General features: G+C 45.8%; 1 protein-coding gene across 1 annotated transcript in view; it reads right to left on the bottom strand.

The window, feature by feature from the left end:
• LOC133386132 (disintegrin and metalloproteinase domain-containing protein 20-like) overlaps positions 1-16,857 on the bottom strand; it is a 90,358-nt gene that overhangs the window by 22,146 nt on the left and 51,355 nt on the right. The window contains exons 15-18 of the mRNA XM_061629738.1: positions 11,833-12,025; positions 7,451-7,556; positions 4,330-4,513; positions 3,020-3,097 (exon numbers count right to left, since the gene is read on the bottom strand). Coding sequence (XP_061485722.1) covers positions 3,020-3,097; positions 4,330-4,513; positions 7,451-7,556; positions 11,833-12,025 — 561 coding nt within the window. The remainder of the gene's footprint in view (positions 1-3,019; positions 3,098-4,329; positions 4,514-7,450; positions 7,557-11,832; positions 12,026-16,857) is intronic.

The raw sequence follows: 16,857 nt of genomic DNA, 5'->3' as shown, positions 1-16,857 counted from the left end.
TGAAAATGTCGACCCAGTGTGCGGCAGCTTTGAAAAAGGCAAATTCCATGCTAGCGATAATTAGGAAAGGTATTGAAAATAAAACAGCCGATATCATAATGGTGTTGTATAAATCTATGGTGCGTCCGCATTTGGAATACTGTGTACAGTTCTGGTCGCCTCATCTCAAAAAGGATATTATAGAGTTAGAAAAGGTTCAGAAGAGGGCAACCACAATGATCAAGGGGATGGAGCGACTCCTTTACGAGGAAAGGTTGTAGCATTTGGGGCTTTTTAGTTTAGAGAAAAGGCGGGTCAGAGGAGACATGATAGAAGTGTATAAAATTATGCATGGCATTGAGAAAGTGGATAGAGAAAAGTTCTTCTCCCTCTCTCATAATACTAGAACTCGTGGACATTCAAAGAAGCTGAATGTTGGAAGATTCAGGACAGACAAAAGGAAGTACTTCTTTACTCAGCGTATAGTTAAACTATGGAATTTGCTCCCACAAGATGCAGTAATGGCCACCAGCTTGGACGGCTTTAAAAGAAGATTAGACAAATTCATGGAGGACAGGGCTATCAATGGCTACTAGCCGTGATGGCTGTGCTCTGGCACCCTAGTCAGAGGCAGCATGCTTCTGAAAACCAGTTGCCGGAAGCCTCAGGAGGGGAGAGTGTTCTTGCACTCGGGTCCTGCTTGCGGGCTTCGCCCAGGCACCTGGTTGGCCACTGTGAGAACAGGATGCTGGACTCGATGGGCCACTGGCCTGATCCAGCAGGCTCTTCTTATCTTCTTATCATATGTGGTGGTTGTGTAAACAGGCAAAATTATTTTGGGCACAGATAGGTAGGATGATGCAAAAAACCTTAAAGATAAATATTCAGTCAAAACCAGAATTGTTTTTATTGGGTTTTATGGATAAACAAAAGGAAAAGAAATATGGAAGAATAATATTATATATGATTACGGCAGCAAGATTATTATATGCACAAAAGTGGAAAATGGAATCAACACCAACAACGGAAGAATGGCTGTTGAAATTAATGGACTTAGTAGAGATGGATAAATTGACATGTTTACTTAGAGAAAAATGGACAGATACGTTTCTTAAGGAATGGAAGCCTCTCTTAGACTGAGGTAGGGGTTGATCTTTTAAGTATCCTGGTCCCGAGCTGTATAGGGATTTGTACACCAAGACTAGCACCTTGACGCTAGCCCCGTAGCGTACTGGCAAGCAATGCAATTGGTTGCCAGCAGTGACAGAATATGGTGCTGATATTCCATCCCAGTGGGCAGTAGAGCTGCCTGCAGTTGAAGTAGCTGCAGCTTCCAGGTCAGCCTCAAGGGCAGCTCCACGCAGAGGGCACTGCAGTAGCCCAGCCTGGAGGTTCCCAGTGCATGGACAACAGTGGTCAGGCTATCCCAGTCTAGATATGTCTATACCTGTCTCATCATTATAACTAGTAAAATCAAAACTAATCAAAGCGCTGCCAATTATTATTTTTGGAGTGCTGATGACACGCAGCTCTACTTCTCCTTTTCATCTTCTTCAGGTGAGGCGGTCGATGTGCTGAACCGTTGCCTGGCTGCAATAATGGACTGGATGAGAGTTAACAAACTGAAGCTCAATCCAGACAAGACTGAGATGCTGTTGGTGGACGGGTTCTCTGATCGGATGGTGGATATATACCCTGTCCTGGACGGGGTTACACTCCCCCTAAAGGACCGGGTTCGTAGTCTGGGAGTCGTTCTAGACTCTTCCCTCTCACTTGAGGCTCAAGTAGCCTCGGTGGTTAGGAATGCGTTTTACCAACTTCGGTTGGTAGCCCAGCTACGTCCCTATTTGAGTAAAGAGGACCTTACATCAGTGGTACATGCTCTGGTAACCTCACGTTTGGATTACTGTAATGCGCTTTACGTAGGGCTACCTTTGAAGACAGTTCGGAAGCTACAACTAGTGCAAAATGCGGCGGCCAGATTGCTGACAAGGACCAAGCGGTCCGAGCATATAACACCTGTTCTGGCCAGCTTGCACTGGTTGCCAATATGTTTCCGGGCTAGATTCAAAGTGTTGGTATTAACCTATAAAGCCTTATACGGTGCGGGACCACGATACCTTGCGGAACGCCTCTTCCGATATGAACCGGCCCGTGCACTACGTTCTGCTACGAAGGCCCTCCTCCGGGTTCCAACTCACAGGGAGGCCCGGAGGGTGATGACAAGATCTAGGGCCTTCTCAGTGGTGGCCCCCGAACTATGGAACAGTCTCCCTGAGGAAGTACGCCTGGCGCCAACTCTGCTCTCCTTCCGGCGCCAGGTCAAAACCTTCCTATTCTCTGAAGCATTTTAAGTTACACTGATTTACTTTTTAAAATGTTTATTGTATTGGATTGTTGATTGTATTTTAGTATTATTTTGTTATTCATTGTATTTTTATGCTATTTTATGTTCACCGCCCAGAGAGCTATTGCTAGTCGGGCGGTATATAAATTTAATAAATAAATAAATAAATAAATAAATAATTATCAGCATCAGCATCCCGCCCTTCCTCCCAGTAGGATCCCAGGGAAGCAAGTAGTAACCAAGGTCTCCTGGGCCTCTAGTGACAGAGATGGATCCAGGAAAACCCCAGACTATGAACTTGCTTCTTTGGGAGGGGGGAGTATGTCCCCATCCAAAGTAGGCGATTGATCAGTTACCCAGACTCAAGAACCACCCACCCACAGCACCTCCATCTTGCCAGGATTCAGTCAGTTTATTGGTGGCATCTAGCCAGCCACTGAGTCCAGGTACCAGTCCAGGCCTTGCATGGCATCTGCTGATTCAGCAACAACTCAAAGACCACCTTTGGAGCTTGAGGTGGGAGAGCTGAGCAGCAGGGTGGGCAGTACAACAACAGAATTCCAGTCCTGCCTCGTCACCCAGGTGCGCACCATTAAATCTCTACCAGACAGGGTACCTAACAAGACGGGTAAATACCAACGTTCCATCAACCTGTCCAGGTCTCAGGGGATGCTATCTTTTGTTACTACTTACCCCTCGGTTGTTACATTTAGAGAAATCACAATCATAATTCAGAATGTCCCGGTCAACACATGATCTGTTTCTGCATATCTAGAAAAAGATGCGGGAAATGTTAATTTCATATAGCACCCTGGCAGCAGAAAAACCTGAATTCTGAAAGTTTAGGAGACAAGGCCTCTGCCAAACACTCCTAGGCTGCTGCGCACGGGCGTACCTTCAAAGAGGAGTGGGGGGGCATTCTTCTTCTGGAGGGATAGCGATGCTTCCCCCAGCCTTTGCTTTAGTAATGACACAGAAACTGCCTCCAGATCCAGCTTGCCCCACAATGGGCTATCCACTTTGGTTTGCTTATTCAGCAGATTATTTATTTATTTTAATCTGTTCTTTTTTACATTTTGATAACTGCTCTGAGAAGCAGATGGATGTAAGGACCAGTCAATCAGCAGTGTGCATAGCCCTGCTCCAAGAATGGGGGAAGTGGCCTGGTCATCAGAATGAGGGGTGGTCAATCTGCAGTTCAGCATAGAGGAAGAGGCTTCCCCTGCCCTAAGTCTGGTGATGAAGAATATATACAGGTCTGTCTCCCTCATTTTTGACTTTCAGGAGGCATTTAAAGATATTCCTGTTTATCCAGGCAACTGATGGATGAAAGACACTCTTCCTGGCAACCCCAAGATCACTGCTTGAAAGGCTGTGTTTGCCACTCTGAGCTCCTTTGGGAGGAAAGGTGGGATATAAATTGAAATCAACAACTACTAAAGATAAAGGTGTCCCCGCACTTGTAGTGTGAGCCATTTCCAACTCTTAGGGTGATGTCTTGTGACGTTTACTAGGCAGACCGTATATATGGGGTGGGATTGCCAGTTCCTTCCCCAGTCTTTTTTTATCCCCCAGCGTACGCCGGGTACTCATTTTACCGACCACGGATGGATGGAAGGCTGAGTGGACCTCGACCCCTTTTACCGGAGATTCAACTTCCTTCTTCCGTTGGAATCGAACTCCGGCCGTGAGCAGAGCTTTGGCTGCGTTACCGCCGCTTACCACTCTGCGCCACTACTGCTACTACTATTATTGCTGCCACTAATAATAATAATCCTAAAATGCTGACATTGTGCACGAGCTCTGTGTGTACTCTTAACTAAGCAGATAACGCTAGCAAAAGCTTACCAAAAGACTTGGCAGATCAATAAATAAAAACCTGAGAAAAGCATGCTATTTGGAGAATATTGTGCTCCATAGGAAAGCAAAGCATCCCCCTCCTCACTAATAAGAGCAGGACTCTTGAGACATCAAAGCCAGGCAAGGAGTCCAGCTGAAGTTACCTTGTCAATGCCGCAGGTCGTTCCATCTCTCACTGCTCCAAGGTCATAAATGTCCCGCCCAAGATGAAATTCTACACCCCAGCATAAGGTATCCTCCACTGGAGTCTGAACTACAGCTTGTCTGGTTAACATTTTTGGAATTTTCTTAATATGAATGCACTGGAGCCTTCCACAGAGGACATCTCTGAAAGAAAAGTGAGGAAAGAAAAAAATGTGTATCCCCTTCATTCTTTGTGACAGCTACTAGGGGTCACCAAGGATCCAGACGGGGCACGGTTTGGCAACGAGGAGGAGATGATGGCCAGTTAAAGAGGCAAAGGGGGACTGGAATGCAAGCACAGGGAACACAGAAGAACTAGGAATTGTGGAGAAATGGGGCTTAGGAGACAGAAATGAAGCAGAAGAAAGACTTATTGAATTCTGTGAAGCCAATAATTTGTTTCTTGCAAACACTTTTTTGAGCAACCAAAAAGATGACTGTACACGTGGACATCACCAAATGGTCAATATAAGGATCAAATCAAAGCAGAAGATGGAGAAGTTCCATACTTTCTGTGAAAACAAGACCAGGAGCAGACACACAGGCCAAAGATATCTGGAGTGGGACACAACGGGAGGGCCCTCCTGATAGCTCCACCACACTCAGAAGCTCGTGTGTGTGTGTGTGTGTGCGTGCATGCGTCCACATGCACACAGGAGAGGGCGTTCTCAGTAGCAGCCCCTGAGTTGTAGAATTCCCTCCCCACAGAGGTGGATCTGGCACCTTCATCATAGTTCCCCCCCCAATATGCTGAAGATGCACCTCTTTACCCTAGCCTTTGGCACCTGATATGTATAGTTCAGGACCCACCCTATCACATGAGTGAGAGAGGTGTGGTTGGCAGCCAATGTGTGTCAGTTAATTGTGGAGACCATGGCCACATTCACACCATACATTTATTCTGCTATTATTCCACTTTAAACAGTCATGGCTTCACTCAAAGAATCCTGGGAAGTGTAGTCTGTGAAGAGTACTGAGAGTTGTTAGGAGACCCCCATTCCCCTCATACAGCTTCACTTCTCAGAGTTCTCTGGGAAGCGGGCCTGACTATTAAACCACTCTGGCAACTGTAGCTCTGTGAGGAGAATAGGGGACTCCTAACTCAGCATTTTTCATAAACTATACTCCCCAGGAGTCTTCGGGGGAACCCATGGCTGTTTAAAGTGGAATAATTGTGGAATAAATGTATAATCAAGAAGACTAAAGTAATGACAACAGAAGATTTATGTAGCTTTAAATGAGGACATTGAACTTGTCAAGGATTATCAATACCTCGGCACAGTCATTAACCAAAATGGGGACAATAGTCAAGAAATCAGAAGAAGGCTAGGGCTGGGGAGGGCAGCTGTGAGAGAACTAGAAAAAGTCCTCAAATGCAGTGATGTATCACTGAACACCAAAGTCAGGATCATTCAGACCGTGATATTCCTGATCTCTGTACGGATGTGAAAGTTGGACAGTGAAAAAAGCGGATAAGAGAAAAATCAACTCATTTGAAATGTGGTGCTAGAGGAGAGCTTTGCGCATACCATGGACTGTGAAAAGACAAATAATTGGGTGTTAGAACAAATCAAACCAGAACTGTCATTAGAAGCTAAAATGATGAAAATGAGGTTATCATACTTTGGACACAAAATGAGAAGACATGATTCAGTAGAAAAGACAATAATGCTGGGGAAAGCAGAAGGGAGCAGGAAAAGAGGAAGGCCAAACAAGAGATGGATTGATTCCATAAAGAAAGCCACAGACCTGAGCTTACAAGATCTGAACAGGGTGGTTCATGACAGATTCTTTTGGAGGTCACTGATTCATAGGGTCGCCATAAGTCGTAGTTGACTTGAAGGCACATAACAACAAATGTATAGTGTGGATGTGCTCCCCCCCCGTGCTGCCTTCTTAGAGTGGAACAGAGATCCACTTCAGTGTGAACGTCTGTATATGTCCTGTCCAGAGCTGGAACCACGAGACGGAGACACGGGTGCAATTAAATCTTGCTTTATTAGAATAATGGATACATCTAGGACATTGCACTTACTCACTGCCTTACTCACTAGAAACCCCTAACTACACTCTAGACATGCTCTGTGGTGCGTGAAGGAAGTTGACTCAGCGACTCCCCTCTTTGAGATGCCAGCTTATGTAGGCAACGTTTTCGATCGTAATCTCTGGCTCCTTCGTAAGTTCTGTCTCTGTCCTGTCCATTTCTTACGACAGCGGGCACAAGGCGAGGAGGGGCGTGTTTCCAACGGCTCGTCGGAAGACACCTGCTCTTGGGCTGCAGGCTCAAGGTCAGGAGGTGGCATCACACTGGAAGCATCCTGGGAACTGCTTGGCAAGGGAGGAGTTGGTACAACCTCTGGGGCATCCCCTGACGGGCCCTCGGGAACGACGGGGGGTGGCGCACTCTCCTCTACGGAGCTCGCACCACCCGTGGGAATTGGCTGGAGTTCAAGTTCACTGCTCCCCCCAAGGCTCCGAGCAGACTCAACAACTCCTTGGTCTTCCGCTTCGTCTGGCAGCTGAGGCGCCTGAAACTCATGCCTCTCCCCTCCCTGCTCCTTCAGGGAGCGCCGAGGCTCAACAGTATACTGTGTTTTATTTCTGTGTGATTTTCCTGAATGGTTTTAAGCTTGTGGATTAGATTTATTGACATTTTATTAATAACTGTATTTGTTATTGTTAATATACTGTAACGTTAGAACTGAATTGTTGTATTTATTGTTGTTAATGTTTATTTAATATGTCTTATGTGGCTGAGGGGTGACATGCCCTGCCACCTGTGCAGCCATGGGCAAGCAGCATAGTCCCAAGGAGCCCAGTTGTCCCCTAGTTGCGGACAAGGCAGGGGCTGGCTTGTGCAGCTGTGGCAAGCTGAGCAGGCCCTGGCCAGCTGGGGAGGACTAGCCTGAGACTGGCAATGGGAAACCCCCTCTGAATACTGCTTACCATGAAAACCCCATTCATAGGGTAGCCATAAGTCCAGATCGACTTGATGGCAGCCCATTTCCATTTCCATTTCCATGGGAAAATGAATGAATAATCTATGAAAAGAAGATACCTGCTGTCACAGGCATAACTTACTCTTCATCACATTTCTTGTACTTTAGTCCATCCTCGCCACAGTTGCCAGTCCGGTCGCCTCTCATATTAACTTCCTTGAAGCAACTCAGAGGGGCCTGTTTTGCACCTGCAGAAAGGGGAAGAGGAAGGAGTGAAAAAAGAGGAGCTGGCAAAAACTACATGAAGGCACATAAAAAAGGCAGCCCGTTTGGGCCTACAAGCTGCAGAGAAATCACTAGATGCAGAGAGGCATGGCTATTTAAGGAAAGACATTGTTGCAGCAACTCAACATGCCCCCTGAGACCACTTAAGTAGGCTCGGGGTGGACTCACTACTTGCATGGGAATGGTCTCTTGATTTGGGACTGGGCCTGCAAGCAGACACTCCTCCGTAGGGGGTGAGGAGGGGGCTCAGGAGGCATGTGTAGTCGGGAAACACAGCAGTGGGATTGTGTCTGGCACAGTCCTATCAGCAGCCATTGGAGCCTCAGGGGCAGGACTGTTGCTGGCAAGACTACTATCTGGATCCATTTCAATCTGGTTTCAGGCCTGGCTATGGGACAGAGACGGCTTTGGTCGCCTTGGTGGACGACCTACGCAGAGAACTGGACAGGGGGAGTGTGTCTCTGCTGGTTCTACTGGACCTCTCAGCGGCTTTCCATACCATCAATCATGGTATCCTTCTGGGCCGCCTTGCCGAGATGGGACTTGGGGGCACTGTGTTACAGTGGCTCCAGTCCTTCCTGGAGGACCGAACCCAGAAGGTGGTACTGGGGGACTCCTGCTCGACCCCCTGGCCATTGACCTATGGGGTCCCTCAGGGTCCAGTTTTGTCCTCCATGTTATTTAACATTTACATGAAACCGCTGGGAGAGGTTGTCTGGGGTTTTGGGGTTCGGTGCCATCAGTATGCCGATGACACTCAACTCTATTTCTCTTTTCCACCTGAAGCCAAGGAAGCCGTACAGGCCCTAAACCAATGTCTGGCATCAGTGATGGACTGGATGAGGGCAAACAAGTTGAGATTAAATCCTGACAAAACAGAGGTACTCCTGGTCAGTCGGAGGGCAGATCAGGGAATAGGGATTCAACCAGTGCTGGTTGGGGTTGCACTCCCCCTGAAGTCTCAGGTTCGCAGTTTGGGTGTACTCTTGGACTCAGCTTTGAATTTGGAGGCCCAGATTACTGCTGTATCCAGGAGCGCCTTTGCCCAATTAAAACTGCGCCCGTTCCTGGAGCTGCCTGATCTGACTAGGGTGATGCATGCCTTAGTTACATCCCGCTTAGACTACTGTAACGCGCTCTACTTGGGGCTGCCTTTGAAGACTGTTCGGAAACTTAAATTGGTACAAAGAGCTGCAGCCAGAGTGCTAACCGGGGCTGGTTACAGGGACCATACAACTCCCCTGTTACAACAGCTCCACTGGCTGCCAATTTGTTTCCGGTCACAATTCAAAGTGCTGGTTTTGACCTACAAAGCCTGTACGGCTCAGGTCCAGGCTATTTGACAGATCGTATCTCCCTACATGAACCTGTCCGGGATTTGAGATCTTCAGGTGAGGCCCTTCTTGTGCTCCCCACACCTTCGCAAGTACATATGACGCGGACACGAGATAGGGCCTTTTCCGTGGCCGCCCCTAGGCTATGGAACTCCCTTCCGAGTGAGGTGCGATTAGCTCCCTCCTTGCCGTCTTTCCGGCGACAAGTAAAGACTGTTTTATTTCAACGGGCATTTGGGATAGAGAACGACCAAGATTAAATGTCATAGGATTGGTGACTACAGTATATGATTTTATTATTTTAAATTGTCCGCTGTTTTTAACGTATGTTTTATGGTTTTTAATTTTTCTCATAGTTTAATTCTATTTTAATTGTATATTTCTGTATGTTTTAATGGTGTTGTTTTTATTTGTAAGCCGCTCTGAGTCCTATTGGAAAAAGGGCGGGGTAGAAATCAAGTTTATTATATTATTATTCCTAAAGTCTTCTCCGGTTTCAGCCCCCTCCCTTTGCAGACCACTAGGGCCCTTCCCTGGATCCCAGTCCTCCTCCTCCCATTCATTCTGCCAAGAGTTCTCTGTGGGGCCCATGACAATTGGTGCCAATGGGGTCATCCCTTCTCATTCAAATAGGATTCATAAAAACAATATTTGCCAGGACCGCAGCAGGGAGAGAAAGAGTTAAAATTCTCCTTCCTGCCATCACTGAGGCTTCTCAGGCTAGTTACATAACAAAAAGCATGCATGTTAATTGCATTCATGCAATTAATGTCACATCTAGTTTGGTCCTTGGGAAGTAGCGATCAGACACTTTAAACCACAGCCCTACACAAATTCCTGTACCGCTGCCCCTTGATCTTACTAGGGCAAATTACATTCATGCATAATTGATTACATTATAAGGCTGGCAGCTCATGGTCAATGCTGCCATGATCATCCATTAGAGGGTGGGAAACTGAGATCTGGGTGCATCCTCCTCAGCAGCAGAATGACAGGAATAAGAAGATGGCTGAACTCACAGAGGGTTTTTCTTACAAGGTCCAGACATTGCATTAGGTGAGGAAGGGGAAAGGCCTTCATCCTCAGGATGTAGGGTCAATGGATGATTCACAGAAGTGGGTGTACTGGCTTCATCTTCTACAGATGGAGCTAGTTACTAGTTCTGCAACTTTTCACTCAGCTTTCAAGAGAACCTGCTACCCCTGAGCCACAGAAGGAGATAAAAGTTTGACTAGATCAGAGGACATCATAGAAAACCATTTCTTCAAGTTACACAAGTTACGTTTGCATTGTTGTTAAGACTGGATTTTTGCTTTCTGAGAGATGCTCTCATTCCCATTGAAGCAATCCACGAGGATTGCTTCAAATCTATCTGTTAAGTTTTCTAGGATGCTAACGTTAACAGAGAATTTAAATTGTCTCTGGGAGCCTTATTGAAATGCAAAACTGAAAATTACTTTAAATGTTGATCTTACATTTTATTTAAATGCCTGCTGCAATCCTATACATGTCTACTCAAAAGAAAGCCCCACTGAGGTCAGCAGGGCTTGCAACCTGAATTAAATTTGTGAGCGGACTGGCAGAAAGCCTTCTAAGGAACGATTTCATCTTCAAATTCTCTGCTGTGGCATACTAAACCAGTGTGTTACAGGTCATCATGACTAAAGAATCTCAGTTTTCATTACTTTTTGCAGGTGAATAATGTAATGAGCAGAAACCTGTGAGCTTGGATGGGTCACTGAATTTTCTCATCAACACTTGTTAGCAGGGTGGACTGAAAATGTGTAGGAGAGAATTTTCTGGTAAATTTTTGAAAAAAATATTTTTGAGCTCCTCCTCAACTGTTGGAGACTTCCAATTCTTCCTTGGACAATATCCAGCAAAATGCCCCGCCCTGCGCCAATTTCAGCAACAGTGAACAGGGCGAAGAATTTCAGACATCACTGTGGATGCATCACTGCAGATTTAATATTTTAATATTGTTGAAGGAATCAATGGGCTTGGCCCCTACACATTCCAATCCTCCTCTCTTAGCCCATTGCTTCTTTCATCCACCAATATTAACCAACAACTTCTCAGTAGAGCCTTTTTTAAAAAAGACTTTTTTCTTTTTCACTTGCCCCCAAACTGTTAGAAAATGTCACCTCTCCTCTCCTTCCCCATTTTATCACCCACAAACAGAGAGGAGAAATTTGGGAGAACCCTAGAGCCTGGCATCCACTAAAGCAGTGGTTCCCAACCTTTATCAGCACAGGACCCCCTTTATAAGCTGAAAAAAATTGTGACCCCCTCCCCTCCCCCGGGGGGCAGGCTGGCTGCCAGGAAGGAAGGGGGAAAGCAGCCTTTCTTTGCAGGCTTGCTTCTTTTTGTGTCACAAAAAGCCCTCTCCTCTCATTCTAAGTAAGGGCGTTGCCAGTAGCGGCAGTGCAAGGAGACGGCAATCAGTGATAGTAATCCCCTCTTCTTCCTGGTAGCTCCACCCTCAGCCTCCTTTTGCATCTGCCATGTATTTTATAGGCAGATGCCTGCCCTTAGTGCACCTGAAAGACGCTCTGGCGCTTCAGCAAAAGGCCTCCCCTCTCGTTTGGAGCAAGGGGGAGGTGTCATCTGCAGCGGCAGTGGAAAGCAGACAGTGTCGAGGGAGTGAAGACTTTTTTAAAAAAAAATAATAATAATTCATTTCTTTATTGTTCACGGCCCCCTCTGGATTGCTTCACGGCCCCCAGGTTGGGAACGACTGCACTAAAGAATGGCTAAAGACAAAGAGTAGACAATAGGCATTCGGTAGCAGAAGATTCTCAAAGATGGCCTTTCTATATGAAATGATCAGTGCCTCAAACGTTAAGGAAGGTCACAGGCCTTTGCAGTGTTGTTGCTGCTTGGCTATAACTAATGTCAGTCTTGCCTTGGCCAAAAAGAGCTGTGCAGTGTTTATGGAGATCAAGGCAATTTCCCATGAAACAATGGTTGCTGTTGCTACAGGGCGTCCCATCTTGCTTATGAACATCCGGTGGGCAATTGGCGGAAGTCCCATTGCAGTACTCTGGGAGGTCACACTCGGAAGCAGCTTCTCTACACGCTCTTCCCTCTCCTAAATACTGTTGGAAAACAACAATTTAAGCTTCTGACACTAACTCTTCACAAGAGGCATAACTCATGCTTTCCCTTCAGAAACTGCCATTACCAGAGGAGCGAAGTTCCATGAAGTTGGCTGCAGTGGGTGACTGACAATGAAAAGGCAGCTGGGTGTGTGGGGGAGTATATAACTCTTTCCTTGCTTGCCATTCCTCTGCTGAGTTACTGCCTTCCCTAAGCAGCTCCTCCAGTAAGGTATAAAATGCACACTTGTCGTTGCAAACATATTTCAGAAGTATATGTGAATTGGAGGAGGGGGGACAGCTTACAGAGGAATTTAAAGCAGAGGAAATGGCAAGTGGGGATGTTACAAGCTTCCTTCCCTGTCAGAAATTTCCTCCTGTGTATTTTGGACATTGCTGCTCCTGTGCAGCCTGTTGCATCTTCATCACAATGGCTGAGTGCAAGGCAGCGTGTAAATGAGCCCTTTTAAGGTCCGTTTTCTGAACTCAGTGGAGCTCTGGCAGCGGAGCTCAGACAGGTAAAACTGGAACTAGGGGGGACTTGCTCCCTCAAAAGAACAGAGTCAAATCTGCTTTGCATAGCCCAGCTTCCACAATGTGTTGAAGGTAAAATACACTCCAGGATTTCCTCCTCCACTGCAAGGGGGGGGGAAGCCTTTTATCTTGTCCTGTTGGGGCTCAGTTAGACAAAAGGTCATCCAAGGCCATCTGGGAGAAACATGCCAGGGCAGAAAATGCATTGGGTTAGGGAGAAGTATTTTAAAAATGGAAAGGAAAATGGCTAGGCAGGTTGCTGTGAGGTTAGAGACCATTCCTAACCAAGGTGTAACAATATGGGGTGGCAAATAACATCCAGGTCTTTTCTTCCTGCCAATGGGCAAGGATGGCAGATTTTACTGCTGTGGATTCAGGATTAATACTCGGTGTTTCCTGGTGCCAAAGCATGGGCTTCTGCCAGGAATGTACAGTTTCTGATGGATCGCCTGCTGTTGCAGGCTCATTTTGCGATCCACTAGAAACCCAAACATCAAGTGGAATTCTGCTGAGTTTTATTAAATCAGACAGAGCTGAAGTGAATTCTTACTTCCATCATAAATTGTCCTTTGAGCAAGAGTGGGGTAGTGGACAGAAGGCTACCTGTATATTCAAAGCCGAACAGTAATTCATCTGCTAGGTGGTCTCGGGCAACTCACCACCTCTTAACCTCATCCCCCATCTGTACTATGGGATGAATAGCTCTCTATCCTGCTTATTGTGTGGGCAAACAAGATGACAGCTAGGAAGCCCTCTATGCATTCAACGTACTGACTAAATGGGGCGGGTGTGTGTGAAATGACTAGAACTACCAGGATGGGCCGGATGGACTGGAATTAACCCTGGCCTAAAACAAAGCTAGAGAGCCAGTGTGGTATAGTGGTTAAGGTGTTGGACTATGACCTGGGAGACCAGGGTTCAAATCCTCACATAGCCATGAAGCTCACTGGGTGACCTTGGGCTAGTCACTGCCTCTCAGCCTCATGAAAACCCTACTCATAGGGTCACCGTAAGTCAGAATCGACTTGAAGGCAGTACAGTAGGGCTCCACTCATACAGCAAGTTATGTTCTGGACCCCTGCTGTAAAGCGAAAACCGCTGTAAAGCGGAACTCATTGACTAGAATGGCGTGCAATGCCTGAAAACCGCCGTAAAAGTGGAACAAGCACTGTATGAGTGGGGCTTTAGTCTAATTGAGTCTAATTGAGACCGCTGTATTAGCTAATTGCCGTAAAGCAAAGCGGGGCCCTACTGTACATTTACATTTTAAAACAAAGCTGGTATAGCACAGTGGGGAGGAGAGCCTGGCTGGGAGTCCAGAGTCTGTGAGTTCAAATCCCTGCTCGGGTCTCCTGGGCGTCAAGGGCCACCTAAAGATCACCCCACAGGGAGTGGCTCAGGGGTTACGTGCCCTGCCATCTGTGCAGCCGGGGGCAAGCTGCATCGTCCCAAGGAGCCCAGTTACCCCCAGCTGGCAGTTGTGGACAAGGAAGGGGCTGGCTTGTGCAGCTGTGCAGTGGCGTACCTAGCGTATTTGACACCCGGGGCGGATAATTTTTTAACACCCCCCTCCTCTATATGACAAAAACTTCCTCCAAGTTCCTGCAGAAAAAAGCACAACCATTTATTCAATAGTTTTTCCTATCTACCTAACAGTTTGAACTTTGATCCTTTGGTTACAGTCTGATATAATAATATTTTATGTAAATCATTGTCCAGTAACTAATAAATGAATTTTAATAAAAACCAAAACATCTGCAAAAGGTACAATTTAGCTAACTACTAAATCGTACCACTGATGCAATGTTTTATTTTCTTGATTTGTTCTTTAGTTTTGAAACAAACAATTAACAATGAAAAAAGAAGAATAAATTTCAGTTTTAAAGATATTATTCAAATTCAGTAAAATATTTCATGTAACACAGAAGTAGACTGCCACTGGCTGTGGGGGCTCCACAGAAGCCGAGCAGGAGGCCCTCAGCGTATCGGCTGGTAGAGGCAGGCTGCAGGAGGAGCCCTCTGCTATGCCACCCAGTCAGAAGAAGTTATCTTATACTGAGCCAGACCACTGGTCCACCTCACTCAGGATTGTCTCCACTGACTGGCAAAAGCCCTCCAGGATAAAATTATTATTATTACTTTCATTTATTTATTTCTTGCATTTATATCCCACCTTTTCTCCAAGGAGGGAGCTCAAGGTGGCGTACATGGTTCTATTCCGCCTCCTTTAATCCCCACAACAACCCTGTGAGGTAGGTTTGGCTGAGAGATTGTGAATAGCCCAAGGTCACCCAGTGAGCTGAGTGGCGATTTGAACCTAGTCCAGCACTCTAACAACTACACCACACTGGCTCTCCATGGGGAAGGGGATAACGATGTGTGCTACCCTGAGCTCCTTGGAGGAAAAATGGATATAAACGTAATGTAATGGAAGTGTAATAATAAAAAATATTCTTCTATGTAAGCCGCTTACAGGTTTTTGTTGACTAAGGGATATAGATCTTGTGGACGGGGCCAGTCTCCAACACTGGCCTTGGCTCCGTCACCTCACTCACACAACACCACAGATTCTGTTTTACTTACTTCTGCCCCTCCTGCACCCCCAATTTTCTGCAGGCTTGTTCACATATTGCACTGAACCCAGGCACAAGCTGTCTCTGCACATGTGCAAACGTTGGTGTGAAAGAGGGCACGCTTGTTGACTTTGGATTCACAGATTGTGTACTTGTTGAGCTTTGTGTGTATGTTATGTGCCTTCAAGTCGATTATGACTTATGGCGACCCTATGAATCAGTGACCTCCAAGAGCATCTGTTTTAAACTCCCCTGCTCAGATCTTGTAAGTTCAGGTCTGTGGCTTCCTTTATGGAATCAATCCATCTCTTGTTTGGCTTTCCTTTTTCTACTCCCTGCTGTTTTTCCCAGCATTATCGTTTTTTCTAGTGAATCCGGTCTTCTCATGATGTGTCCAAAGTCAGGGTGTGGCTCAGGTAGGAGTTATGATTCAGCATCACAGATGTGATTCTTCACTGCAGATTATTCTTTCCCAGTCTCAGCTATGGGGGAGGCCTCCTCCTCTATATTACAGGTAAAGTAGCCTCCTGGAGGTCAGATCAGCAGCCCTCCCTAGGCCTCCACAGACTCTGTGCTAATAATGTGCAATAGTTGATGACTGCTATCTCTGTGTTCCCTGTGTGCCTTTCTCTTAGGCAGATAAATGACTGTCATAAGTCATTTCTAGTATTGTAAGTGGCCAATAGGTGGCACTACCACATCAAATCATACTCTCTAGTTGTTTACTATACAGTCTCATGATCTTACCCTGTGTAGACATAACATAATTGATAAGGCATCTGCTATTGCATACTGTTCCTTAGCTCATCCTTTGTCTATTTCAAAGGATGCTTTAGAGATGATTCATCTCCTGCTAGCCTTGTGCAAATGATCTAATAGAGATAGAATGTGAGAGAGTTAACAGTCTGTTATTGTGGTCTGTGCTGATTCATGTTTCTGAACAGCTCTGACAAGTGGTTTCATGCCCCATCCGGGCTCAGATAGGGCATTTAAAGGGAGAATTGTTGGATTTCACATACTCTCCAGACGACATAATTCTTTGACAATATAAATTCTGCACCAGGTTATCTCAAAAACTAGGCAATTGGGCAAAGACAGCAAGGGCATTACGTTCAGCAAATGGAACCTGGTTAGTGTTGCCCTGTCCTGATGATTATCAGCTTGAGTAACATGGAGGCAGGCTTTTTCACTGGTGGCACTGGTGTTGTGGGATACATTTATTTATTTATTTATTAGATTTATATCCCACCCTTCCTCCCAATTAGGAGCCCAGGGCAGCATGCCCTCCTTGGTTAAATACAAGAGGCTCCATCTGTATTGGCATTCTGCTGGCTCTTGAAGACACACCTGTCTAGGCAAACATTTCCCTACACTTGAACTTTTGATTTTATTAACTGGTTTGATTGTTTGTTTTTAACTGGTTTAATTATCATGTTTTTAACTGGTTTGTTTTGCTGCATATTTTAATTAAGGATGTTTTAACTGAATTGTATTTTGGTATTTTAACTATGTATTATATAACTGGTTTTATGTTGTAATCCACTTTGAAGCCATTTTGGCACATAAGTGGCATATAAATAAACAAATAACTCTGATAGGGGCTTCTGGGTTAAAAAAATTAGTGCTCCACTTCAGGCAGAAAAATGTCTTGGGTTGGCCCTGGGTGGGGGGCAATTCAAGCCAGCCCCAGTTATTACAGCTACTTGAAATTCACTGTTCTTATCT

Source organism: Rhineura floridana, chromosome 5, assembly GCF_030035675.1.
Source record: "Rhineura floridana isolate rRhiFlo1 chromosome 5, rRhiFlo1.hap2, whole genome shotgun sequence".
NCBI lineage: Eukaryota > Metazoa > Chordata > Lepidosauria > Squamata > Rhineuridae > Rhineura > Rhineura floridana.
The sequence above is the reverse complement of the archived record's forward strand: the minus strand, read 5'-3'. Positions and strand labels throughout refer to the sequence as shown.